At 35.7% G+C, this 26827-nt stretch overlaps 6 protein-coding genes across 10 annotated transcripts; 5 read left to right on the top strand and 1 right to left on the bottom strand.

The window, feature by feature from the left end:
- The first annotated feature begins 415 nt into the window (after positions 1 to 415).
- LOC103831986 (isoflavone reductase homolog P3) lies at positions 416 to 2036 on the top strand. Its single transcript, XM_009107936.3, has 5 exons — positions 416 to 663; positions 746 to 883; positions 968 to 1211; positions 1438 to 1641; positions 1736 to 2036. The coding sequence occupies exons 1-5, from the start codon at positions 478 to 480 to the stop codon at positions 1900 to 1902; spliced, it is 939 nt and encodes a 312-aa protein (XP_009106184.1). The 5' UTR covers positions 416 to 477; the 3' UTR covers positions 1903 to 2036.
- Positions 2037 to 2756: 720 nt separating this feature from the next.
- LOC103831987 (isoflavone reductase homolog P3) lies at positions 2757 to 4496 on the top strand. Its single transcript, XM_018653287.2, has 5 exons — positions 2757 to 3017; positions 3115 to 3249; positions 3380 to 3623; positions 3721 to 3924; positions 4017 to 4496. Exons 1-5 carry the CDS (start codon positions 2832 to 2834, stop codon positions 4181 to 4183), a joined length of 936 nt encoding a protein of 311 aa, XP_018508803.2. The 5' UTR covers positions 2757 to 2831; the 3' UTR covers positions 4184 to 4496.
- Positions 4497 to 12748: 8252 nt separating this feature from the next.
- Positions 12749 to 18241, top strand: LOC103831988 (auxilin-like protein 1). 3 transcript variants are annotated; one of them, XM_009107938.2, is made up of 8 exons: positions 12750 to 13279; positions 13402 to 17020; positions 17099 to 17150; positions 17239 to 17306; positions 17387 to 17452; positions 17553 to 17642; positions 17738 to 17914; positions 18013 to 18241. In XM_009107938.2, exons 1-8 carry the CDS (start codon positions 12927 to 12929, stop codon positions 18046 to 18048), a joined length of 4461 nt encoding a protein of 1486 aa, XP_009106186.1. In that variant the 5' UTR covers positions 12750 to 12926; the 3' UTR covers positions 18049 to 18241. The 3 variants fall into 3 exon arrangements, with proteins under 3 accessions (XP_033131082.1, XP_009106186.1, XP_009106187.1); XM_009107939.2 differs by having other exon boundaries at positions 17102 to 17150; XM_033275191.1 differs by lacking the exons at positions 17239 to 17306; positions 17387 to 17452; positions 17553 to 17642; positions 17738 to 17914; positions 18013 to 18241 and having other exon boundaries at positions 12749 to 13279; positions 17099 to 17179.
- A 168-nt stretch (positions 18242 to 18409) lies between these two features.
- Positions 18410 to 20620, bottom strand: LOC103831989 (zinc finger CCCH domain-containing protein 16). Of its 2 annotated transcripts, none has more exons than XM_033275192.1 (9): positions 20379 to 20620; positions 20137 to 20302; positions 19956 to 20038; positions 19789 to 19884; positions 19627 to 19720; positions 19270 to 19546; positions 18878 to 19196; positions 18703 to 18775; positions 18410 to 18612 (listed from the first exon to the last, which is right to left on the bottom strand). In XM_033275192.1, exons 1-9 carry the CDS (start codon positions 20414 to 20416, stop codon positions 18571 to 18573), a joined length of 1188 nt encoding a protein of 395 aa, XP_033131083.1. In that variant the 5' UTR covers positions 20417 to 20620; the 3' UTR covers positions 18410 to 18570. The 2 variants fall into 2 exon arrangements, with proteins under 2 accessions (XP_033131083.1, XP_009106188.1); XM_009107940.3 differs by having other exon boundaries at positions 19956 to 20047.
- Positions 20621 to 21031: 411 nt separating this feature from the next.
- Positions 21032 to 21842, top strand: LOC103831990 (50S ribosomal protein L31, chloroplastic). Its single transcript, XM_009107941.3, has 2 exons — positions 21032 to 21234; positions 21312 to 21842. Exons 1-2 carry the CDS (start codon positions 21166 to 21168, stop codon positions 21684 to 21686), a joined length of 444 nt encoding a protein of 147 aa, XP_009106189.1. The 5' UTR covers positions 21032 to 21165; the 3' UTR covers positions 21687 to 21842.
- Positions 21843 to 24949: 3107 nt separating this feature from the next.
- Positions 24950 to 26770, top strand: LOC103831992. Of its 2 annotated transcripts, XM_033275193.1 has the most exons (2): positions 24950 to 26318; positions 26373 to 26770. In XM_033275193.1, exons 1-2 carry the CDS (start codon positions 25811 to 25813, stop codon positions 26552 to 26554), a joined length of 690 nt encoding a protein of 229 aa, XP_033131084.1. In that variant the 5' UTR covers positions 24950 to 25810; the 3' UTR covers positions 26555 to 26770. The 2 variants fall into 2 exon arrangements, with proteins under 2 accessions (XP_033131084.1, XP_009106190.1); XM_009107942.3 differs by having other exon boundaries at positions 24963 to 26770.
- The last annotated feature ends 57 nt before the right edge of the window (positions 26771 to 26827 follow it).

A 26827-nucleotide genomic window follows, 5' to 3' on the forward strand; every position in this document is an offset into this window, starting at 1 on the left:
GACCACCAAAAACAGGACTTTTCTCGCAATGCTTTTCGTTTTTCTTTTTTTGATATTTCTAGAAAAAGAGTAATTTCAAATATTTAACTAATTTTAGTGAAAGGATCATTGCATTACGCGAAATACTGCATAGAAAGAAAAAAAACAGAATGTTGTTTTAAAAAAAATTGATGTTCTAGAAAAGTGATTTAATTTGTTTAAATAATTTATCAAAAAGGATACATGAATAAGCTGAATAGTGAATACACAAAGGAAAAATAGAAAAATCAATCGCATGGCGTATGAATCGGAAGAGAGAGAAAGCAGACACACTTAACAAAAGTCAAAAGCAAAGACTCTTCAGTCAAAGGCTAATTCCGTAATTTAACAAACTGAAACGCGGCACGGGTGCTATATAGACCCGCCGGCCTAAACGTGACCATAATAATTCAAAACCTTTACCAAAAACAACGTAACTCACAAAGAACAACAACATCAATGGCGACGGAGCAAAGCAAGATTCTGGTGATCGGAGGAACTGGTTACATCGGAAAGTTCATCGTCGAAGGCAGCGCTAAATCCGGCCACCAAACATTCGCTCTCGTCAGAGAATCCTCTCTCTCTGACCCCGTCAAGGGCAAAATCGTCCAGAACTTCAAAGATCTCGGCGTTACAATATTATATGTACGTAAAAAATCTTCTCTATAATGTTCTATGAAATGAGCAGATCCATGATGTGTATTAGTCAACCATATGTTATACGCAGGGAGACTTAAGCGACAAGGAGAGCTTAGTCAAGGCCATTCAACACGTTGATGTAGTCATCTCCACCGTTGGTCTATCTCAACTCATGAACCAGATTAATATTATTTCTGCTATTAAAGAATCTGGCAAGCATATTAAGGTCAGTGTCTTTATGATTTATCTCAAGGTTGTAAACAATACGTTACAGTATGTTTTGTTGATGTGTTTGGTTACGAGTTTACAGAGATTCTTGCCTTCTGAGTTTGGCAATGACGTGGATCGAACGGTGGCGATTGGACCAGCAAAGTCGGAGTTCGCAATGAAGGCTGAGATCCGCCGTGTCGTTGAAGCTGAAGGTGTACCGTACACATATGTTATCAACAATTGCTTTAATGGATATTTCTTGGCTACACTTGCTCAATGTGAAACGAGACTCACTTCTCCTCCTAGAGACAAAGTCACCATCTACGGCGATGGAAACTCTAAAGGTAACATTAAGAGAGCATGATCATCTGATTGAAAAATAGATTTTGTTACTAAATTTCAGTTTAGGTGACGCTTGGAAGGCAAATCGGTCATAAGCGATTGTTCTAAAATATATATATTTTTTAAATTTGATCTGAGCGATGCCTAGCCGTCTGCCTAAATAATCTCTTATAACACGTATAATTACCGCCTAATGATTTTTTGAACAATGATCGAATGAAATTGCAGCCATTTTAAACAAAGAGGAAGACATTGCTGCATACACCATGAGAGCTGTTGATGATCCAAGGACTCTCAACAAGACTGTCTACATAAACCCTCCAAAGAACATTGTTTCGCAGAACGATGTAGTTGCCTTGTGGGAGAGCAAGATTGGTACAACTCTGGAGAAGACTTACGTTTCAGAGGAAGATCTCCTCAAGAAAATCCCAGGTTAGAGATATAATTTCACACTTGTTTTAATACAATGCATAAACAATCAAGATAATGAGATTTGCTAAGGCACTTGGAAACGTTGTTGATGCAGAGTCACCACATCCTCTGGATCTTCTGTTGGCTTTGAATCATGCCATCTTTGTGAAAGGAGATCAAACGTGGTTTACAATAGAGCCTTCCTTTGGTGTGGAAGCTTCTCAGCTTTACCCTGATGTCAAGTACACAAGCGTCGATGAGTATCTCAACCAGTTTGTGTAAGAAGTAAAAGAAATCATCTTTGCCTTGTGGCAACCATTTACTGTGATAAGAGACCATTGGTCAGTTATACCAAAAACTGAATAAGACATATCTATATGATAGTTTATTGCATCAAGAGATAATCAAACTCTTAAGAAAAACAGTAACACGCGATCTTTCTAAGCAACATAACACGAAGAGCATGGATCCACCACATGACTCGTTCACCTTAGATGCCCAACTCTGTTTCATGTTTATAAATTGCATTAATGAACCCCAATAAGACATCGGAACAGACTCAACCACCGGTTAATCCGGACGTCGTTAGATTTACAAGTAAACAACACAGAGAACAACAACAACAAATCTAAGCCGTAGGAGAAATTAGTTAATTTTAATTATTTATACAATTTCAAAACTATATTTGATCCATATTAATATCACCATTTTTCGTGTGTAAACATTAATATTCTTAGCTCATACAAAAATTAGGCCTATCCATGACATCTAAACATATAGGCACCTTAAAAATGATCACATCAGCAGATAATTATCTTAGAACCGAAGAAAATGTTTAATTGTTGTAAACGTTAATATGATTTTAATTTTTTTCTTTAAAACAATTTAATGGAACTAGGAAAGAGTGAAAGACTAACAACGACAACAAAAATAAGACAGCGTCCAATTAAAAAGGGTCCGGTGAGGGTATTATCTTGAACCAACCAATGTGATTCTAAATAATTTCAACGTAAAGATTAGAGTTTGAGGTAGACAGAGGACTAGAAACATGAAATAAATTATCTTAGACTTGAAGCAAAAGTTTGGTAAGGCTATGATCGTAAACCAACCAAACATTGTATGGTCCATAAATTGCCATTCATTCACTCACATTCATAACCATTCTCTCTATAGCATTCAAATCGAACTATACTCACTTATTATCAAGAAACATGGCGACTGAGAAAAGCAAGATTCTTGTCATCGGAGGAACCGGTTACATCGGGAAGTTCATCGTCACAGAAAGCGCTAAATCTGGTCACCAAACATTCGCTCTCGTTAGAGAAACCACTCTTTCGGACCCCGTCAAGAGCAAAACCGTACAGAACTTTAAAGATCTCGGCGTGACAATACTACAAGTACGTGTGAAACTCTATTTTCTCTGCTAGTTAATGTAATGAAATGTTTTCTTGTGTTAAAAGTTTCCGTTTTAATTTGATCGTTTGGTTTGTGCAGGGAGATGTGAACGATCACGAGAGCCTAGTGAAGGCGATAAAACAGGTCGATGTGGTGATATCGAGTATTGGAAGTATGCAAATCTTGGATCAAACCAAGATCATTTCTGCTATCAAAGAAGCTGGTAACGTCAAGGTTGGTATATGATCCAACCCGTTACATATAATTAGTATACGAACTGACGAAAGGTTATATTTATAGAAACATTTAATGGTTACATAGTTTCATACTATATTTGTTTGTTGTTATTGTTGTTGTTTTGTAGAGATTCTTGCCGTCTGAGTTTGGGACGGACGTGGACAGAACAAGTGCGGTTGAGCCGGCGAAATCTGCTTTTGCGGTGAAGATTCAGATAAGGAGAGCCATCGAAGCAGAAGGAATACCATACACTTACGTTGTTAACAATTGCTTTGCTGGTTATTACTTGCCTACGTTGGTTCAGTTCGAGCCTGGTCTCACTTCTCCTCCTAGAGACAAAGTCACCATTTTGGGAGATGGAAATGCCAAAGGTTAAAAATTTTATGATATGTTTTATAGACATATTAAATCTCATTTCTATCAAAATATTTATTTCTTATAATGATACTAAACCTATGTTTTTTGCAGCTGTGATCAACAAGGAGGAAGATATAGCTGCTTACACAATCAAGACGGTGGATGATCCAAGAACTCTTAACAAAATCATTTACATTAATCCTCCTAAGAACACTTTATCGATGAACGAAATGGTCTCCTTGTGGGAGACCAAGATCGGCAAGTCTCTTGAGAAGACTCACATCCCAGAGGAGCAAGTCCTTAAACTCATCCAAGGTTTATTATCATTTTTAGATTTTTTTTTTAATACGACATTTTATATTTGCCAAACTAAAAAATGATGTGCTATTTTTTTTTTTTTTGTGCAGAGTCTCCAGTTCCTATCAATGTTCTTCTCGCCATAAACCACTCAGTTTTTGTGAAGGGAGATCAGACCAATTTCACTATAGAGCCTTCGTTTGGTCTTGAAGCCTCTGAGCTTTACCCTGATGTCAAGTATACGAGCATTGAGGAGTATCTCAGTCACTTCGCTTGAAGAGATTTCTTTTAAAAAAACACCTAATGTACCACGTCCAAGAGGCGAGTTTCATATATGTAAAAAATAAAAGTTCATTCTTGTGTAATGGTGGAGTAATGTGTGTTTATGTTTGTATCTTTGTATGTGTGTGTCCATGATATCCAATTTTATGGAGTTCCTGAGATCAGAGATGGCATCCATCTACGATTAGAGTCCATAAGCTTGTTGGATCTATTAGGAAATGGTGTTGAGTCCTTTTGTATTAAATTGTGCTATTGACAACAAATTAAACTAATGACGTCATATAATTAAAAGTTTGTTATAAAACATACTTTCCCTATTTGTATACGTACTTCATATAATCTTTGTTAAAACAGCCTGGTTAACATGTGGTAGAGTTGTCAATTGGCATTTCTAAGGATCTTGATGGCATGTTTGCAAAAGGTTGATCATGAAGTAAGTTTAATTTAAAGAATGTTTTGACATGCTCAAACGGTTACTGAATCCTAGAAGATAGCTTGAATTATAACTAGCGAATCTGGAAGGGTGAATTGTGAGTCCCAAAGCAATAATAACAACAAGGGTGAATTGTGAGTCCCAAGAAGACGTACATGTCAGAAGAACAAGTGCTCAAAACCATCCAAGGTTTTTGAAAGATTAAAACCACATCACAACTATAGATATGTTCTTCTTTCTTTTGTTAGCTGAATATTAAAAAAAGGATATGTTATTTTTTTGGCAGTGTCTCCGGTTGTTCCCGCGACTATCCTTCTGTCGATAAACCACTCGGTGTTTATAAAGGGAGATCAGACCAATTTCACAATAGAGCCGGAGCTCGGTGTTGACGCCTCTGAGCTTTACCCCAAAATCAAGTACACGAGCATTGAGGAGTATCTCAGTCACTTCGCTTGAGAAATTTAGTAAAACGCTTAAATAAAATTACCACGACTATGACCTCATCAGTTTCATATTGCAACAATAAAATGTGATTCTCTCTAATGATAAAGAAAGGTGTATGTGTATGCGTTGTTTGTATCTTATCAAAGAGTCTTACGATCTTTCGTATAACTTTGAGAAAATTACTTAGATTGACACACATTCATCAATCATCGATATATTATTAGACTGGTAGTGACGAGGATGGCGGGTTCCCCGGGACTCCCTCCTCTTGAAGCATACTCCTCTCTTGGCTGGCTTGAGTGCTTGACTATGGTGATGGGTGCATTTTAGGATTTTGTGACGGGAATCATAAGATAATGGCGGAGGTAGGGTTTTGGGAGTAAGCTCTTCCCATGGCCACATGACACCTCTGAATGTGATTTTTTTCGTTTTTAGCTTGTTCATCAAATTTTTAATGTCTTGTTTTCCAGTTACCGGAGCCACTGTAACAATTCTGATTTGCCAATTTTTGAGGTTGTTAAATATAATTATTAATTAAAGAAAAAAGTTCCACATAATTGCACTGTCTTGGTTTAGTTAGTTGAATTCTGTTTAACCACCATGGTTTGAACCGGTTTTATACGGAATTAAATTAATATGTGCTCAAAATAAAATAAATAATGGTAAGAAGAAAAAAATATATTAGATATTAGTTAAAATAATCCAAAAATACATGTGAAACAGATAAATCTGTGAAGAACTAAATAGATCTACTAGTATTAAGTAAATATGTGGCTAAACGTAAATATATTTGTGTACATTATTTACTATGTAAGTATTTGGTCAAAAGAGAAATATATCAAATTTTAGTCGATTTTGTCAAACTAAATGTGAATCTATCACAAAATAAAACAAAGTTTGCAAACCAGTTGTGAGAATCTTAAAGTCTATATGTCAAAGCTATATATGTCCCAAAAAGTTTATATAAATATGTTTTCTCATGTAACTTTCTAATAGTTTTTTTGGGGGGTCCAATGCAACTTTTTAATACTATAATAAGTTGCTTACACTAAAGTAATTTACATTTATGTTTTGTTATAAATGTTAAAAGTAAACATGTGGCTAAAAATAAATAAATTTTGTGTAACTTATTTACTATGTAAATATTTGAACAAATTTGTAAAAGTATTGTGAGAATCTTGAAATATATCAAAGTAAAATAAATGTATATCCCAAAAAGTTTGATGAAAAAAATGTTGTCTTATGTAACTTTCTAATACTTTTTTTTTGGAGTCAAATGCAACATTTAATACTATAATAAGATATTGTTACCAAAGTAATTTACATTTACTCTCTTCGTTTTTTAATATAAGTTATTTTAGAATTGTGTACATAGATTAAGAAAATCATTAATTTTTTATATTTTTTATAAAAAATTATTAATTATTTACCTAACCACAAATCAACTAATAATAAAATAGAAAGTATATTATCATTGGTCATATAACATTAAGTGTTAATAAATTTTACATAGAAAACCAAAAACGTCATACAATTTGAAACATAAAAATTTATCTAAAACGACTTATATTAAAACATGGAAGGAGTATGTTTTAAAATAAATAACTAAACACGTCACTAAATAGTCAATAAGCAGAGTCAAAGGATATATGCAAATACACAAATAAATCTAATTAGTTTTTGACTAACTTAAGCTAATTTGAGATTTCCCAGGACCATATTTGATGGCGAAAACGGAGGGAGTATATTTTCGTATGCTCTTTCCTCCAATGTATGTGATGGGGAAGACGGATGGTATTATTGCGCTCTGGACTGTATTGACAAGGGATTTAAATTTGGTCAATGTGGTGCTAATCCAACCGAAGGCCCATCATTCTATTGTTCTTGTACTAACCATTAGTTTTTTTTTCCTCAATAAAAGCATGATCGGGATATTCAAGCTTGACATGATCGGAAGTATTTTATAATTTGGGGACTTAAAAGATGGTGTCATTATGTTGGTTTGTAATCAGTTCGGCTAAACATCGTCATATATACAATATAAAAAACACATACACCATAACTAGCATTCGATTTCAACCTTTTGGTATCTATTGGCTATGATTATACATATGTTGAAATTTGAGAATCTACCATCGTTTAACTTTTCCATACGCATGATCATAGCCATAGGATCCTCTTTTCCAAAAAAATTGCCAAATGGAAACCAACAGTCTAATCAGAAGTCGAAAGCTTCTACGATTGCCAACATCATTAATTGGTTGACATAACCAGTAGATATTGAAGCAGCATATATTATTTTCATAAACTAAACACACAACCTTTTACCCAAAGAAACTAACCACACTCGAAAACAAAAACACAGTCAATACCGAAACAACACTAAACACACAAGAAAAAAACCAAATACAATAATAGCGACGCACATGCCAATGTTCCACGAACTGCCTCTCAACGCGTTGCCCTGGTCCGCCGAAATAAAAATGCTTCTCACACTCTTTAGTTTGAGACCTTTTAACTGAATAATAAATATTTTGGGAATTGAGCTCGTACCCCAAAATCTTGGACTGGAACCAAAGTCTGGTTGTTCTCTACAACTAGGATATCGCATACGTAAGCAGCTTTTCTAAAGCCTTTCTCTGCCCCAGGCATTACTTAAGGAAAATATAAGAAAAATTGGAATAAAATAAGAAAATATTTAGGAAAAAATAAGGAAACTCCAAGATGAAAAAGAAAGCCAAAATAAATGAATACGTGTGTAAATAAGAGAAATATCCTCTTTTTAGTTTTTATTCAGTCAAGTTTTCCATCCAAATGTCAGCAACGTTGTTAACAGTGTCATGTTTAATGTTTATGACATGTAAAATGAAAGATGAATATAATCTGAAAGCAATATACATATCCTTAAATTAAACCTTTTTCAAAAAAAGAAAAAAAAATACATATCCTTAAATGTTTTTCAGCTTAAACAATGTTTATATCCTTATTTATTTTTGCTAGGAAATTAGTAAAACAACTCAAAACAATATTGCTTCTGAAAAATACACCTTTAGACAGCAAAAATTAAAACTAGTATTTTCTTAATGTGAATTTACTAAAATATGTTATTAGTACATTTAAAAAAAGTTACCTATATAGGTGTTTCTAGACCAAGTTTTAATAAGTACAAAATACATTTTTATTAAGAAAAAAAGAGAAGTTGTGGCCACCATGGCCTTTCAAGTTTCAAGTAATGAGTCTGCCATATCACTCACTCATTATTTCTTCAATTAGCAACTTTTCGTTGTAGCACTAATGAATCCAATAAGATTTGACAAGAACCATTATATTACTAATACTTCATGTCGCTAGAAAAAAAGACATGATAAATTAGCACCAAACTCTTGCAACCGCATATATATTTTTTTTGTGAAAAATAACAAGTGTTTTCACTAAATAGTTTTCAATTTACTTTTTGTTTTTGTTTATGAAAACTTTATCATATATATAGATTTGATTTTAAACTTTTATTAGTGATATTTTAATAAAATTGCATTAAGAAAATATTAGTTTTATTTTTTGTCTACATGTATATTTTGCAAGAAGCAATATTATTTTGTGTTATTTTTACTAGTTTCCTGACAACATAAAGATGGATTCAATCTGTAAAAACAATGTCAACATCCTTGAATGTCAGATTTGCAAAAAAAAAAAGTATGTATGCATATAAAACACATGATGCATATTGTAAATCAAATACGAAAAAGCAAATTGCAAGATGTGAAAGAAGTATCATCTAGTAAGTAACTTCGATGTTATTTCACCATTAAATTAAAAATGAATTGTATCACTAGAAGAAAAATAACACATACATTTCACCAAGAGGTTTTAGATTCTTTATTACACACCACCAAGCATATTGGCTGCACTGAAGATTGAAAATCGATATACACAAATCTCGAGCGAGTGATCGCAGCTGACCCTTCTAAAGATGACCCTTTATAATATGGGCTATTTAGAGGTTTGTAATATTGGCCCTTATTGGGTCGAGAGATGATAGGTTTTATATGCATGCAATCATGTGAATGTGATTCATGTCTTGTTGAAAACACGGAGAAGTAAGCATGTGGTTGGGTGTGAATATGCGATGCATATGGCTGAGAGATTCTCTCAGAGACTACTTTTAGCAAGAAAGCAACTGAAAACACTTTAAAGATTATAAAAACTTGGAAAAGCCCTTGCAGATTAGGTTTCATGATGCCAATGGCCTATCGAAAAGCTTGAAATATATATTACATAATTAAAAAACCCGAAAGTAGTGACGATATATTATCTTTAGTGGGCTCCAATCTGTTTTTGCTTTGACTGATATATAATTAGATTCTCGATCTTAAAGCAGTCGTTTACGTTTATTTTTTCTCCAAAAAGCTAAAAAGGAATTAACCAAGATTTACTCTACATGTTAGATCTCAATTGCCGAAAAGCTTTACCATCATTTAATGTTTGCTCTTCTTTAACATTAATTTATTCTTATTTTAACCTGTGAGAATTATTAAATCAAAATTGATAGTTTTACTTGTTTTGATAATTTAATTATATTACGCTTAATCATTTTATAAAATTTACGTCGAACAACTTTATTTAATCTAGACTAAAAACTATGTAAGTTTATTCTTCACTAGTTTATATAAATAATAATAAATTTACTTTTTATAATTAGAATTCAAAACTTTTGATGTAAAAAAATTAATGTTTACACTCTTAGTTAATCATTTGTATGTTGTAACGTTACATAACTTACATGTTAAATGTTTGGTTATATATGTTTTATAAAAAGTATAATTTTGACACTTTCACAATTTTTTTAAAAAATATTCATTTATGTTTTTAATAATTATTTTTATTCTAATAAATTATTTTTGAAATAAATAAAATTATTTATAAAATCAATGCATTTTATCATTAATATTTAGATAGAAGTATGTATAAATTACATTCTAAAGTGAATCCTTTCAAATGACATGTTTAATTTTTTATTAAACAGGAGTAAATGATAAATGTTAATACTAATGAAAACCTAAGATTTACATGAGATTATACAGGTCTGTGAATGTTAATGAGTTTCTATCCATAAACAAGTTGGTGATTAGTAAATATACATGTATCTATATTCTAATTTGGCGCTCGATGTTAAAGAGTTAGGAAGGTCAACATCACATATACACACACTTGCACATGAATGTTGCTACTTTTTTTTCTTTTTCTTTGCCTGAGATGTCATTTTCGTCTGGATTCGTATTAGTCCTAATTATAATATAAATCACTAGATAGTATGGAAAAAGCATTATCAACAATTATATATGTCGTTCGTTGGCGCATTATAATAGTAACATTATGTGATCAGTGATCACTAAACAAATGATTTAATGGCACTTGGGGACCACTACCCGATACAAGATGTCTCTTTGATGTTTCTTCAAATAAACAGTTTCAACTTTATGTTTGTGCTCTATATTCTCTGAAGGAAACAAGAAACATAAACCTATGTTTATTTTCTGTAGGATTTTCCAATATTGAACTGTTTAAAACACTCAACGCGGTGATAGCTGGAACGATCTTGGAAATGGCAAAGTTGTTTTGGATTTTATTCAGTCTGTGAATAATGTTCATACTATTTTGGATAACATATGAATTTGTCGAGAAATGCATGAGTTTCTTGCTCTTGGTGATTGCCAGCAACTATGAAGCTGTGAATCATTACATTTCTACAAAACGTGTGCATACATACGGTCATTCAATTCATATAATGTACTAATCTATACGAGTAGTTGTTATAAATGTATATTTTTGTCTTACTTAACCTGGACCAGTCTGTGTAATCTAAACGTTTTGGACCACATCCCAAAAACCCACCAACCAAGAGGAAGCTTCAAATTCAAATCATGAATTTGAGTTATACTGTATGATAAATATTTGAACTATTAAAAAAAAATATTTGAACTATTGGTTTCACTTCAATTTTAAAATTTGTTGGAGTATATATAAAAATGTGGTGAATTGTTTTTCTTGTTATGAGAATATGTGGGAAATTGGTGTGACAAGAATCCATGTCTTGTACCAAAACCATGTGATCATTCGAGATAAAGACATACACAACGGCTTAATACATACTTTTGTAACGCCACTTGTTTTCTACCCCTTCTTGTTCTTGTTTTTTTTTTTTGCACGATCAGCATGTATTTTTTTTTGTATCAGTATGTAAATTAACCAAACTTTATTAGGATCGTAGTTACCTCATTACATCATCATAATAAAATAAAAAATTAAGATACCATTGTATAAAACTCAAATCCGCGGTGTTATTGTAACGTATCAAGTTGTAACACGGAGCATTGCGTTTTAGTAGAGTTGAATTCCGATGAAAATATTGTAAAAATGAACATTTAACTACTTTGTTGAGCTTAACATAAACCATATTATTGTTTAATTGTCCCAAGAAAAGACTGAAATATGACAAACGGGCTAGGCTAATGCCTAACGGTCGCCAGAGTACAGAGAATCATAGCTTTCACTATGCTACATAATATTCCGAAAATAACCCTTACATCATTTCATTGTTTTTTTTGTCAACGTTTACATCATTTCATTGTTAATAGAAGTTCTAATGTAGGTTTGACTCTACTTTTCTTTAGGTTTGCTAATGGAAAATGCCATATTGTGTAGCATGTTAAACGCCATATTGTCCAGCATGCTAATTACCACATTGTCATATCTGCTACTATTTATTTGTATTATTGCAAAGCTAAATTAGATTGGCGTGTGGAATAGTTTTGATTTCACACAATGAATAATACCCAACCCACTAATATCGCATGAAGACAAAAAACAACAACAAAATGGCTACCAATCTACAGTTATTTAAAACGCTAAAGCATCTTAGAGTAATAAATAATATGCTACCAATAACATAATGAAAGTGATTGACCGACACATGTTAACGTTAATTTGCTTTTATAGTACCCAAGTAGCAATTAGAGAAAACTTAAATATTTTTCCAAAGTTGATGATACACTTCTTCCTTTATAAATTACACTTTCTTAATATTAATTGACTAAATAACCCTCTATAAAACTGAAGGGTAATTTTATATAATATATGTTAAAACTAAAATCAAAAGTTCGGATCATTAATATCTTTTCTCATATTCTAGAAAATAACCAACGGTCCAAGACCAATATTCTTTTGTCAAGACAATCAAAATCGTTGTTTACTACAAGCATGACTATATTATGGTGACACTAAACCAACTAATTTATAATTATGCTTAAACCTATAGATTTAGAAATATACAGTGAATTGTAGGCTTTATGATCTTATAATTTTTTTAATTTAAAAAAAACTAATTAGAAATTGAACTTAGTTCTTATTTAAATCTGGACAAAATGTCTTATTACATATAGAGATGTTTATATGTATTTTTTTTTGGGCAACTTGATGTTTATATGTATAAAGAATGAATTTTGAAACACACAAAAAAATCTAGTTTCAAAATATAAAAACACAAACAGAGTATTTTCAAATAATACCAAAAAATAATACGGAACAGATCGTACGTCGCGATTATACTTGTCAACTATTTACGGACAGTCATTATTTCTTCACGCGCTTTGTCCAATTATTAAATAATTTATTTATATTAACATTAAAAAAATATCTACGCAGAAAAAAAAACACAGCTCATATCTCTCTCTCACTTCTCTCTCTTCTCTCTCTACCTCTGCAGATTTTTTCTACTGCAAAGAGGAGACAAACCCACCCCAAAGAGAGAGAAGGAAGACGAAGAAGAAGAAGAAAACTCTAAAACCCCAACGAAGTCCTCTCTATGGAGTACGAGAAGCCTCCCTCTGCTACTACCTTCTCCAGGAAGATGACTAGCCGTAGCCACAGCCACAGCCTCAGCTTCAGCGCCAATGCCGTATACGACGGCGTTTTCTCTTCTCCTGCTAACACGAAGTCTCCTCTCGTCGATTACGGCGAGATATTCCGCGGCTCGGGTCCTTCTCCGTCTTCGATTCCGTTTCTCGATGTCCCTGAGCTCAACGTTGGTAAGGTTAAAGTCGATGTAAGGAGCTCCAAGCTCGATTACGGTTCGGTGTTTGGAGGGTTCGGAGGTTGCGGTGATTTCGCTGTTACTCCCAACGAAGTGATCGTTAGGCCTGAGAAGAAGGAAAGAAGGTAACTTTCTCTGCTTTAATCCTTTAAAGGTGCTACCTTTGTAGAATCTGAGTGAAAAGTTGAAGACTTTGTTTGTTGGGTCTCTGTTTGGTGAGCCTTTGGTCTGTTGTTTTAATGTGTAGGAGTCGTAGGAAAGGTGGAAGCTCTTCTGATGAGGTCAAGAATCTAACTTCTTCGCCTGAGATGGTTAGGATGAAGCATTCTGATATATTACTACACCAGACAAAAGAGAATGGGACAGCTCATCTTACTCAGGTTCAAGCTGTGTCTGGTCCTAGTCCTACTCAGGTGGTTGGTGAGGTTAGTCCGTTGCAGAAGATTGTCCAGGGCAGTGAGAATGGGACTACTCGTTCTGCTCAGGTTCCTTTCGTGGCTGCTCCTACTCAAGTGGTTGATAATATTAGTCCGTTGCAGAAGATTGGCCAGGATGAGAAGGGGACTACTCGTTCTGCTCAGGTTCCTGTTGAGTCTCCTCCCACTCAAGTGGTTGATAACACGAGTCTGTTGCAGAAGGTTGAGAGTAAAACACCTATTCCATCAGTTGAGGAAGTTCAGGCTTCTAGAAAGCGGAGATCTAAAACTGAGGTGGATTACGAGAAGATCTTTGTTCGAGATGAAAGCACTACGCGTGGTGACTCCACGTGCAAGACTGATTCTATTGCTGAGCGTCGGGATGTGAAACCACCTTCCAGCTTGCTGCAGCGTACACTCAATGGAGCTTCTGAAAGATTTATGGGTTTCAGTTCAGGGCTTCCGGAGAGGTATCATCAAGCTGAAGATGATGATGATTCTCCGAGTTCACCTCCATTCTTTGATGCTGAAACAGATATAGATTCTTCTGCTGCTGAGTCTTCCGCGGCGTTGAAAAAGGCTTTAGAAGAGGCTCAAGTGAGAATGAATATCGCAAAACAAATGATGGACAGGAAAAAATCAGGTTTTCGTAGTTCCGCTAAACTGAAAACTTGTGATGAGTCCCTTAAAGTTGAAGTAAAAACCGAAGCTGTGGTAAGTTCTCAAGTTGAAGACAAAAGGGACGAAAAAGTTGAAGAAAAAACAGAAGAAAGCAGTTCTCAAGTTCTTGGTGAAGCGGTGAACTCTTCTGAACAATCATTCTCAAACGAGGGAGATCAACATGCAAAGAGAGCACGGAAGCAGTGGGATGTTCCTGAAGGACTTTTAAATTCAACCTCAGACCATAAGCAGCAAGAGGTCGAAGAGGTGAAGCTAGAGGAGGAACAAGCCAGAAGAGCTCGAAAACACTGGGACTTACCTGGAGGGATATTCAAATCAGTTATGAAGAGTAAGCAGCAGGAGCCAGAAGGCCTTGCACCAGCCAAATCTGAAACTGATACGAAACAAGAGGCGCAACCATTGACTGAGAATCCCTTCTACACATTTGGACAGCTGGGTAGTAAAATAAAAGGTGTTGTAGAGGCCTTCACGGGAAGCAAGGTTTCACAAAAGAATGAGACACATCCAACAGAGGAGGAAAAATCTATCCTCCCTCAAATGGTTCACTGTGAAGAAGGTGGTGGTGACTCACAAGAGATGTTAGCTGCTATTCCAGTCACGGAAGCGGAGGAGATCCAGCAACAAACTGAGAGTAAAGGCGAAACCAAACAAGAAGAGAAGTCTGAATCCAAAATGTCTACTTTTGCGGAAGAGTGTTCAGAGGAGATGGAGAAAGAAACAGGATGGCAAGTTAAAACTTCTTGTGAGTCCGAAGATGGACCTGAGTGTGGTGTAATAGTTTTCCAAGAAACCTCTGACCCAACTTACAGTTTTCTAGATCAGGAGGGTGAGAAGGAGATAGTTTCTAGGCCGCAGGAGATCTTAGTTAGTCCTGATGATACCAAACCAGACGTAAGGGAAGTGGAAGAGATTCCAACACCTAATGAGAGTTTGAGTACAACTCAATTAGATGAAAGTGTTGGAACTATGGTGTCTTTTGCGAGAGAAAGCACTCCTGAGCCAGGAAACATACACGAGGAGACAGAGCACAAGGCTCCCAGGCGAAGAAGAGTTTGGAAGACCTCTGAAGACGTCTACAATATGATAAGGGCACCGAAGGGAAACAAAAGGCATTGGCAGCTACCAAGTGTTGAAACAGAAACTACACAGAGGTCCTTTCAAATGGAAGGTGTAAGGATCCATGATTCTAGTGAGGAAATAGAAAGCACATCTGAGCAAGCCAGTGATTCAGGATTGCAAGAAAATTGGACCGTTCTTAAACAAATGTTTAGGCAGATGTTCCAGACAACAGATACTACTAAGGGAGAGGATGAAACTTATTGCTTGGTGGAATCTGAAAAGGAGCATATTGATATCCATCAAGAAGCTGGAGACGAGAATGGGAAAGAAACTTCTTACTGCCAAATTACTGGTACAGATAGATATGAAGAGAATGAATTGGAGACGGAGGATAAAGCCTATGCACATACCGTAGAAGATGAAGAATTGGAGTCTGAACAAGAAACAAACTGTAGAGAAGAGGAAGGTAACGTAGAAGTGCATGGAAAAACGTCTTTGGTCCGTGAACTAATTGGAGAAGAGGAGCCGGATGCTACTGGAATGGCTAGTGACCAAGATGATGAATACGTGCCGGAAGTATTTGAAGAAGCTGGCTGGGCTCAAGGACTTTCTGAACTTGATGAGATCAGAGAGCATCCAGATTCTCATGCTGAAATGCTTGAATATGATCGTAGTGAGACGGATTCAAACAAATCTTGCGAGAAATTTGACCAAACGCGGGAACTAGCAGAGGAAACCAAGATCGACTGTAGCGTAGATACTGACACCAGCAGGTCATCTTTTGAAACTAGACAAGGTGATTCACATACTGAGGAGGTTGGCTTCGAGCAGGATCTCAGGGATCAGTTCCATGAGAAAAACAGTGCTGCCAGTAGCACGGAAGAGCACGTTGAAGAAATAGATACTGATTCAATTCAAAGTGGTTGGAGCGTTGACGATAAAATCAAGTCTTATGTTGAGGAAAGTTTGGCTGCTCATATGCAGGATGGAGGTGCAAGTAAGGTTGAAGAAATAGAGGAACCCAAAGAAGAATCTGATGACATGGAAACAAGTCTAAGTGAAGAGAATAATGAAGATAAGACGGAACAAGAGCACCGGTTTGAGTGTCAAAAGGAGGAGGTAGATCGAAACAATGTAGAGTCAGCCGAGTCTTCCTGTTGTTTGCCGAAAGGAGATGAAGAAATTGGCGCAGCAACAGATATAAACATGAAAGAAAATGAGGGAGAGGAGAGTTGTCGATCATCTACTTCTGATGCTTCACAAAAAGAAGCAGACCGAGTTGAGAAACATCTGAAAAAGAAAGATGAAGCAAAAGAAAAAGAAAGAGCGAAAGAGAAAGAGAGATCAATGGTAGAAAGAGCTATACGTGAAGCCCGGGAAAGAGCCTTTGCTGATGCTAAGGAAAGAGCAGGAAAAGCAGCAATGGAGAAAGCAAAAGCGAGAGTTCCCCGAAGAGTTGCTTCTGATGGTCCAAGGAGATCAGAAAAGGCATCTGTTGAGGTAAATGATAAGTTGTCATCAGCTGAGAAGGCTTCAATGCAAGCCAAACTCAGAGCCGAGCGTGCTGCTGTAGAGAGAGCACTCTCTGAGGCCAGAGAACGTGCCCTAGAAAAAGCATTGTCCGGTAAGTTTGATGCTTCTCAAACGAGAAGTTATGGTGGCAGCAAGTCATTTGGCTCTTCTGGTGATAGACGAGGCTCCTCATCTTCTGTGAGTTTCAACCCCTCTTTTCTTATGAATATCCATCATTTAACTTATCTGACAAACCTCTCATGTATTATTGTGAAGCAGGGTACAGAGAATAAAAGTTCGGGTCCTTCTAGTTCTTCAAACCAGACTGGTAGGTCTTCGTAGATGTGTTTATACCTTGTCGTTTCCAAAATGATTAATCTATGCACTGACCTGCTCATTCTATTTACTTGATAAAGCCAAAGCTGAGCCAATCCAGAGATGCAAAGCTAGGTCTGAGAGACACCAGAGAACATCTGAGCGTGCGGTATGTACACCATCTGTTCATCTGTTAGTATGATCCTATTTTCTCCGCTAAAACATGTTTGTGTGTTGTCATCATTCCAGGCAGAGGCTCTTGCAGAGAAGAAACTCCGTGATCTCAAAGTCCAGAAAGAGGAGGCAGAGAGAAATGTAAGACACATAGACAGTTCTCGTCATCTTCAGATAATTGTTATATATATACACACATCTTTGTAATTTGGTTTCTCTTCTTCTCTAATTGGAATTGCAGAGGCTCTCGGAAGCTCTTGATGCTGATGTCAAACGGTGGTCGAATGGAAAGGAAAACAACCTGCGGGCATTGCTCTCAACACTCCAATACGTAACTGTTTCTGCTCCATAGCTCTTAACTCTTTCATGAAACATAGAGATAACTCTTTAACGATTATTGTCCTGTGTTTTTTTGATGATTTGCAGATACTTGGAGCAGAGAGTGGATGGAAACCAATCCCTCTCACTGATCTTGTTTCAAGTGCTTCTGTGAGAAAAGCTTACAGAAAGGCAACTCTTTACGTTCATCCCGACAAGCTTCAACAACGTGGCGCATCCACACAACAGAAGTACATTTGCGAAAAGGTTTTTGACCTTCTCAAGGTCTGTCTCTATTTTCTCAAACTCTTCGATATATCAATTCCACTTGAGTTATCTCCATCTGCAATCAGTTTCTAACCTGCTTCGTTCTGATTCTCCAGGAAGCGTGGAACAAATTTGGTGCAGATGAACGATAAGTAAGATGATGTGAACCATTACCCCATTATCAGCAGTGACCCAAAAAATCAGAACTAACCAGCTCAATAACTAAAACAAGTACATGATCAAGCTATGATATGGGATGTAGACAGATCTAGAGATGTAATAACCAATAATATAAACATTTGTATTCATGAGTCATATATATATAAAAGTAGAAGCTCATTCTTATTCCCAGCTAAAGCATCCACACTATTATTCATCAATCAATGTTTCTCAAACTAAGGTTAATGCAATACAATAAATGGCACACCAGCATATAATAGGTACATTCAGTGGACTAGTCAACTTCACAATCATCCGTGTAAAAAGATTCATATTCATAAGAATGCTGGCCAATGGTATAAAGGGCTTTTCATTAGTCTTTAATAGCTTCTTTTTTTTGTTCACAAAATCATTACACAAACGATCATAAGAAAATTGACAAAAGTCATTTAGAAACACTTCCCTACACGTAATTTCAAAACTTCTTTCCCCTAAAATAACAAATGACTCTTTCTTTATCGATGAACAAATGCATCAGGCGGCGCTTGCTCTGGAATCTGCAGGAACAAAATCAACAAAACAATCTAACTACTCTTGTTTTGGCAGTAAAATTTTGAAAATAATTTAAAGATTTTGAGCAATTTTACCTCTCCTGGATTCCATTTCTCCTTTAACCAGATGCTAGTATCAACAGGGGCACCTCCTGCTTGTAGCTCGGTTCTGCAAGGTTTCCGCACATGATTCAGGTAAGAAACTATAGCATAGGTCAATGTTTCTTGTGTCTACCACGGTGGAAAATCTGGAAATAGAATGAGCACTTACCCGGAAGGTGTGTTTGTTGTGTCTACAGCAGGAGAAGTGAAAGATGCAACAGGGGAATTGAAACTAAAACCGGTCTGATTATTCTGGTTAGAATTAAAAGCCGGCGTCGGGGTCACTGAAGGAAAGATGCTGCTGTTCTGTGGAGGTGTGGCGAGTCCTGGTCCAGGTCCAAACGATGCTGGCTGACTCTGGAAGCCAGAGGGAGCAACCGGTCCAGGTCCAAACGATGCTGGCTTGAACGATACTGATGGTTGGAAAGCAGATGGAGCAGCTGGTCCAGGTCCAAACGATGATGGTTGACTCTGGAAACCAGAAGGACCTGTGATCATTTGCAAAAAGAGGTTTAAGATGATGGAGTCTTAGCAAATCTGAACAATGAAAAAAACAAGTACCTGAAGGAGCAGGTTGAGGAGTGTTGAGGCTGAAAGCATTAGGTTGTTGATTAAACCGCCCAAAAGGATTAGGAGGTCCACCACCAGCGTTGGTGTTGGGGAATGCTGGTTGTTGATTGAAGGCAGAGAATCCCCCTGGAGGGGAGGAGTTGACCTGAGTAGCTGGTGGGAAGATACTAGGAGTTTGATTGGCTGTAACAGCGCCTCTGTATGGACTCCTTAGAAAGTTTTCAAACTCAGCTACTTTGGCGTTTTGCAAATTCCTCTCCCTTTCAACCTATATAATCGCATCATTGTTTGATAAGGCAGCAAAAAGAGGAGATATGATTGTGTGTTTAAGAAAGATTAAAATCTTACAATAGACTGTAGAGGTATCCCTCGTTTGGATTCTTCATACGCCATGGCACGTAGCTCTTCGTAGCTTATATCACCAGAAACGTCACAAGGAAGGCTAGAGAGAAAGAAAAAAAGATTAGAAAACGTTATAAAGAATTGTAAAGAGTGAAGCAAATAACATACTGTTTGCAGTGAGCGTAGCAAGTGAGCTTCCACATGGGTCTCTCATTCTTAAGATCCTCTTGAATCACCCTCTTACACGCAGCAGGATCCGTGCATCTATGCAAAGTAACCAACAACAGGTCAAATGGAAGATACTTAAGTAAACTAGGCATATGATAAACACTCACTTATGGTCAGCCTGCTGAGTCTGTTTACCAGACTGCTGCGTAGAAGCACCACTACCACTAGAAGGATTACGTTGCCATGTGTTCTGAAAAGGCTGAAACACACAATTTGATTCAAAGATGCTTTCTTTTCTTTCAATTATTAATCAAAAATCAATACTTTAAATCTGAAAAAGGGCATAACCTGCTGAGATTGATTTGGTCTGCTGGAGTTAGAACCGCCTTGTACACCGAATCCAAAAGGGTTGTTCGAAGTCTTGTTCTGTTGCTGCTGTGTGCCGAAGCCGAAGGGGTTGTTTGGTTTAGTTTGTTGTGGATGAAGGTATCTACATCTTTCTCCATACCTACAACTGCAAGAACAACAACAAAAGATGAATCAAACAACTTGGAAACGAAGAGAAGAAGGAGAGGTCAAAGAAAGTTTACCTTCCTTGCTGAAAGTTTCTGCACAACTCCTTTCTCATAGTCACTTGCTTCTTAAACCTTCCACAAAGTGTCAACCTTTCTTTCAAAGAAAGATTTAGCGTCGAATCGACGAAGAAGAAGACTGGTTTCCAGTTTTTCGGGTCGGATTGAGGTTAGTCTTTATTGGATCCGGGTCTTTTGAGTAGAGGATTTTATACCGATGGAGGTTTAGTTTGGTTTATTCGGTTCAGAATCGGTTTACTTATAAATATTTACCTATAAACATCCAAAAACATTTATGTATCACTTTAATTACAATTTTCATTTTATTTTTATTTTAAACGCTATAAATCTACTCTAAATAGTACAAATCATCAAAAGTAAATAAAAATTATTGAGATCGAATAAGTATACTCTAAATTTAGTATTTAAAATTTATAGTACTTAAAACATCACTAAATGAAAATTTACATATGTAAATTCATTATAACAATCACAAAAAATATAGAAGAAAAAAAAAAGAAAACACTCGAACTTGAAATATATGGGTATTGAGGTTTTTGAATCCTCATTTTTTATAGAGAAATATATTTATCAATAAAATTCTAGATTAGTTTCAATATAGATTTTTGGGTCGGTTCAGGTTCAAAATTCGGGTCCGGGCGAACCGGTACAAACACATTAGTGTTCAAGGGTTAGAAACGTAATTAAGCCTCATCCCTACTCCTCCTTGCCTTATCTATCATTAGATGCTTCTTCTTCACCAGTGAAAAGGAGATAGAGATTGTGGCCAAAGCGATTAAAAAAAATGGCGGTTTCTCTCCCGAACTCGTTCCTCCAGATCAACCCATGTGCTCCTTCTCTGGTAATTAGAAAGGTAAAAGCTTCTTCTTCTACACTCTCCTCTCCTTTCCTCAAATCACTAAACTTTTTTTTGTGGGATTTTCCGAATAGCCGGTTAAGGCGGCAGCGATTGCCGCCAAAAGAGGAAATAAACCGGCGGGAAGCAGTCCTTCGGTGGTTCAAATAACGTGCAGGAAGAAGGATTTGCACCCCGAGTTTCACGAGGACGCCAAGGTCTACTGCAACGGGGAGCTCGTGATGACCACGGGAGGGACCAAGAAAGAGTATGTGGTCGATGTTTGGTCCGGTAACCACCCGTTTTACCTCGGGAACAGGTCGGCTCTGATGGTTGATGCTGATCAGGTTGAGAAGTTCCGTAAGAGGTTCGCGGGGCTGTCGGAGATTATGGAGATTCCGGTTCTGAAAGGAGAGATCGTGTTGCCGACCAAGAAGAACAAAGGTGCTGGTAAAGGGAAGAAGAAATGATGAGACTTTACAATGTCTCTTTTTTTTTGTTTATTGAATCAAAAGTTGACTGCTTTGGCTGTTGAGTGTTGTATGTTATACATTTCTTCTGAATGCAAATGATTATGCTTTATGTGGTTATTGCTGTTGTTGTTATTGATGTCTAGTGTTTGATGAGTTACTTGAGATAATTGTTGTAGGGCTCTCTCTCTCTCTTTCAGCCAGATTTGCAGAACTTTGAGCATGATCTTGGTCTGTGCAAATGTCTGCTGTTATAAGCCAGAACATGAACTGTGACATAGTGTTTTTATCATACATTTATTCACAACAGACTCGAGATCATTGTAGTAGTGACTTGCAGACACGCAAAGTTAAATTTATTATTAGCGAGCACAATCTAGCATTGAGGGTAGGGATGTCAATTGGGCACATTGTCCATGGGCGGCCCATGTCCAAATCGATATGGACTAATATGGTCACGTCCAAATATGCCCGAAATATTTCTGTCCAAATGGATTATGCCCAGATGCGCCCAGAGTCCAATGGACAAAACCAAATGGACATGGGCTGCCCAAATACGTTCATATTTAAAAAAAAAAATATTTAAAATCACAAATATTTGGGGAAAAAGAGAAGGAAGGTGAAAAAGAAGGTGGAGGAAAGAAGAAAAAGAAGTAGATTAAGTGAAGGAATGAAACATGAAATTTAAGTATCTTTTGGCTTTTGTAAATATGGATTTTAAGTTTAAGTTTAAGACTTTAAGTATCTTTTGTGAAACATGAAATTTAAGTTTAAGTATGTTTTGTAAAACATGAAATTTAAGTAAGTTTAAGTATGTTTTGTAAAACATGAAATTTCTAATATGTACATCTTTTAAGTTTGAAAATTAGACATCCATATTATTAAAACTGAAGTACTCTTAGTACTGTTTGGAAACAAGGATAAACAAATAAATGAGAATTGTTTGGAAACATGGATAGCAGATTTATTACTTTCTTTTATTTACACATTTAATCATTGCATTTATAATAAATGACATATTTCCTTTTTGTATTTTTTTATTTACAGATTATACCACTACATTTAAAATCAATTTAAATTAATTAATTACAATGGTTGTTGTTTCTTTATAGTGAAAATAAAAACACAACTGAAATATATAGTATATATTATATAAAAGAATTTTAAATATAGCATTACTTTATTTAGTTTAATCAAATATAAAAAATTGGAGAGTTCAATTTTTAAGAAAATAAAATATCATAAAATTAAAGATAATTCATAGAAAACTAATGCAAAAATTAAAATTTTAGGTATGTTTTTTTTCTTTTGAAAATAAATTCAAAAAAAAACAACAGATCAATATATGAATAGTACAATTACATCAAATTGCATTAAGTTATAAAAAATAATATAATATTATGTATAAATAAAAAAATATATTATCAAACATCTATATTATAAAATAATATATTCTATTCTATATGTATGAATTTTTTTTATCAAATCAGTGGTTTATGATTTTATGTTAAACAAAAATTAAATCAAGCACCCGCGCGGGGGCGCGGGTCAAGTTCTAGTTTTACATTAAATAGACATCTGGATTCCATGGACAGTCCACCTGGTCATGGTCCTATTTGGGTATGGTCCTATTTGGATATGGTCCTATTTGGACTCGACCAAAAACGCCCAGAAAAAAATAAGTCCATCTGGACACGCCCAAATCCACCCGGTCCGTCCAATTGACATCCCTAATTGAGGGTTGTTTCTGTGGTCATACCCAGTGTAATACTATCCTTGTGCTCATTTGAAGTTTGAAAGGCACACACTATTTAGTGGGCTTTTTATCTGTTGGGAATTAAAATTAATGTGACGGTAAGCAATGCCTAGTCAACTGTTTTTGGTAGACGGTCAGGCCCAGTCAACCGTTTAATGGATGGATATAGATGTGGAGTTGGATCATAAAGCTTGAAAATTTCTTAACACACTCATTCAAAACATGAAAACAATATATCGATTTAGACCAAATGTTTTGTTTTCCTGTTCCCTGATCTTAACACAAGAAAGATCTGTTTGGTTTATGCCGGATTAAATAAATGTTACATAGATTGTTTATTAGTCCAAATAATGCAATCGTTTGTCCCCGACGACGCCAAGATCAGACAGTGTTAAGCTCTGTTGCTACACCAAAACAGTATTTGTCTGCTAAAAGCTTAGCTCACTCTATTCTACTAATGTATGCATCAAAAATATTATCAAGCTTTTAGATAATATTTGCGTACACAAACGCTAAAGTTTTTTTTTTTTTTTTTTTGATAACTCTGGTTACTGGGCAGCCAAATTCCCAACTATCCTCCGAAAGGGGTCCAGCGCCCCAACGGAAGGGATGTTAAAGGGGTACACAAACGCTAAAGTTTCTTCGTGCATGTGACTTATCTCATTTTCATGTGATTCTCTACCATTTGCGCAACTTTTTGTATTTCAAATCCATGAAGCTCGTAAATGTATGTATGTCTGTGGATAAGTTTGTTGCTCTTTTACTCTGGCGGCGCGTGACTTTCACAAGTCTTTTTGAAACTTTACAAGTGGCTTCATGGGCTGCAAGTAAGGCTGTTCAATATGGTAAAACCGAACCGTACCGAACCGAAATAGACAATATAATTTGGTTTTGGTATATACCATATAAACCGAATAGATATAATTTTATAAAAACCGTAGGATTTGGATATGGTTTGGTATATAACCGATTAAACCGAATAAACCGATTAAAAGTAGAAACATGTAAATATGTATCTATTTTATAACAATACATGAAAATCTATTTGTTACATAAGTTAAATTTGTGTTAATAACTATTGCCATAATTTTATAGTAATAAAAAACCTTAATTTGTAAAACACTTCAACTATAACTAAATAACAATACATCGCAATTCAGACATCTTATTTTCTAAATCTTTTTTGATCTTTTTGATTTATTTTAGTTTTCACTAAATTAATATGAAGATTATAAATTTGATGAATAATAATTAATAGAAAATTTTCAATTGAAAAAGTATCACTTTAATGAACACTAAATATGGAAGAGTGGAAAAACTTTTCTTTCATGTTTCTGTTTTGTTTCTTATTTTTATTTTCAAAATTTCAAGCTTTGATTTTAGTTATAGATTTGATTATTTTATTTGATGGTAGAATCATTTTTACTTTTTTTTCATTTATTTGAACATGTAATATTTTTTTTAATAAATGACTGTGTTGACAATATGACTAAAATTCATATAATATGATCTCAAACAAAATAATTATGTTTTTTTGGTATAAAACCGAATAAACCAAAAACCGACGGTATATAAACCGAACCGAACCGAAGTAAATATGGATTTAGAATGGTAGTTATTTTTTACTAACCGAAATACCGAAAACCGAAAAAAACCGAACCGAAACCGAACCGATATCCGGATTGAACACCTCTAGCTGCAAGCCTCCAACTGCTTAAACAAGTCCATGTCTAGTAAACTTTCACATGTCTTTGAATATTTTGTTAGAAATGGGATTGTTAAGTTATGGTATGTTGAAATATATTGGGTATATTCAGTATTTATACGATAGGAAACTATATTTTCAATCTCAATTAATTATGGAAATTTGGCAATGACTAGACAAACTAATCATTGTTTTCATAGACAAGAGACAAAACATTGCAAGGAAAACAAAAAAGAATTCTCCAAGTTACTACATTTCATATATTTAAAATATTAAGAAAAATGAAAAAAAATTATGTTGCTACCACTATTGGTTGAATGTCCACATAAAACCATATACTAAAAGTTTTATATTATTTTAAAAAAAAACAAAAAAAATATTTTAATTAAACATTTAAATGAAAAGAGGCATGCATTTAGAACGGTCTATAAAAATAGGAACCTGTATCAGTGTGTCAGTGATCTCCCTCCCCAATCGAATATTCTACCGATCGCTTTACTTTCCCAAATTCAAAAATTTCCCGGAAAATTTGTAAAGAATCGTTACTTTCCCGATTCATTTCCCCAGTGATAACCTAAGATCTTCATCGTATTCAACCTTTCGTACATAAAAACCAGAGCATTAGCTTTTTCAATCATCACACGGTAACAAAACAAACAAAACATGACAAAGAAGCAGCTGGATGACGTGGAGGCGGAGAAAGCGGAAGCGATGAGGAGATACAACAACCAGAAACGTCTCAGGAACATCGTACGAGCAGCCGCCCTATCTTTCTTCTGCTACTTGTGGTTTCCCACGCTACAAGCTGCCTGCGATTGGTTTAACCGAACCGGACCGGTTATTAATTTAACCAACCGCGCGCTCGTTTTCTTCTTCGTTAACGTACTCGTCGGTTCCATCTTCCTTCTATCTCGCGATCACGGCGAGGAAGAGAGTGGGAGTGTTAGGACCAACGAGCCAGATCTATACGATCAGTACACCTCCTTCTCCGCCGTAACCGTAGCCGTAACCGCCTCCGATGATGATGATTCGAAAAAGAAAATCGTTCCGACGTTTATCACGGAGGTCCACGAGGAGGTGGTTGCGGAGAAGCAAATCGTTTCGGCGGAGGAGGTGGTGGTTGTAGAGGCGGTTACAACGGAGAATAAGGCTATCCGGCCGGCGACGGAGTTTAGGAGGACTGAGTCGGAGAGGAAGAAGGAGAATAAGAGTCAGGTGACGAAGATTCGGAGGACTGAGTCGGCGAACTCGGCGATCGATAGGTTGAACAGCGAGGAGTTTCGTTTGAAGGTGGAGGCGTTTATAATGGAGAAGAAGAGATGTCTTGTTCAGGAGGAAAACGACGTCGTTGGATGGCTAGAAGATGGTTCTTCTGGACTTGAGCTCGTTGGTGCTGACTCTATCTAAAGTAGACGTGCAGTAATGTGATGTAATAACCTCAATTGACTGAGAAAAAAGTTGTTCTCTTTTTAGTCACGAAATGGATGGCCACTTATAATGTAGTTCTCTCTTATATTAAAACTAATACTACCCTTCAATGGTATTTATAATGAACCTAATAACGTAGCTACCAATCAATGTTATCTTTGTACGAAACGACCAACTCGTAATCTTGTGAACTTATTGTCATTAGCATTTCCACTTTGTTTTTTTTTTTACAATATTTCTCAGAAGTGTTAT

Source organism: Brassica rapa, chromosome A07, assembly GCF_000309985.2.
Source record: "Brassica rapa cultivar Chiifu-401-42 chromosome A07, CAAS_Brap_v3.01, whole genome shotgun sequence".
In the NCBI taxonomy this organism is placed as follows: domain Eukaryota; kingdom Viridiplantae; phylum Streptophyta; class Magnoliopsida; order Brassicales; family Brassicaceae; genus Brassica; species Brassica rapa.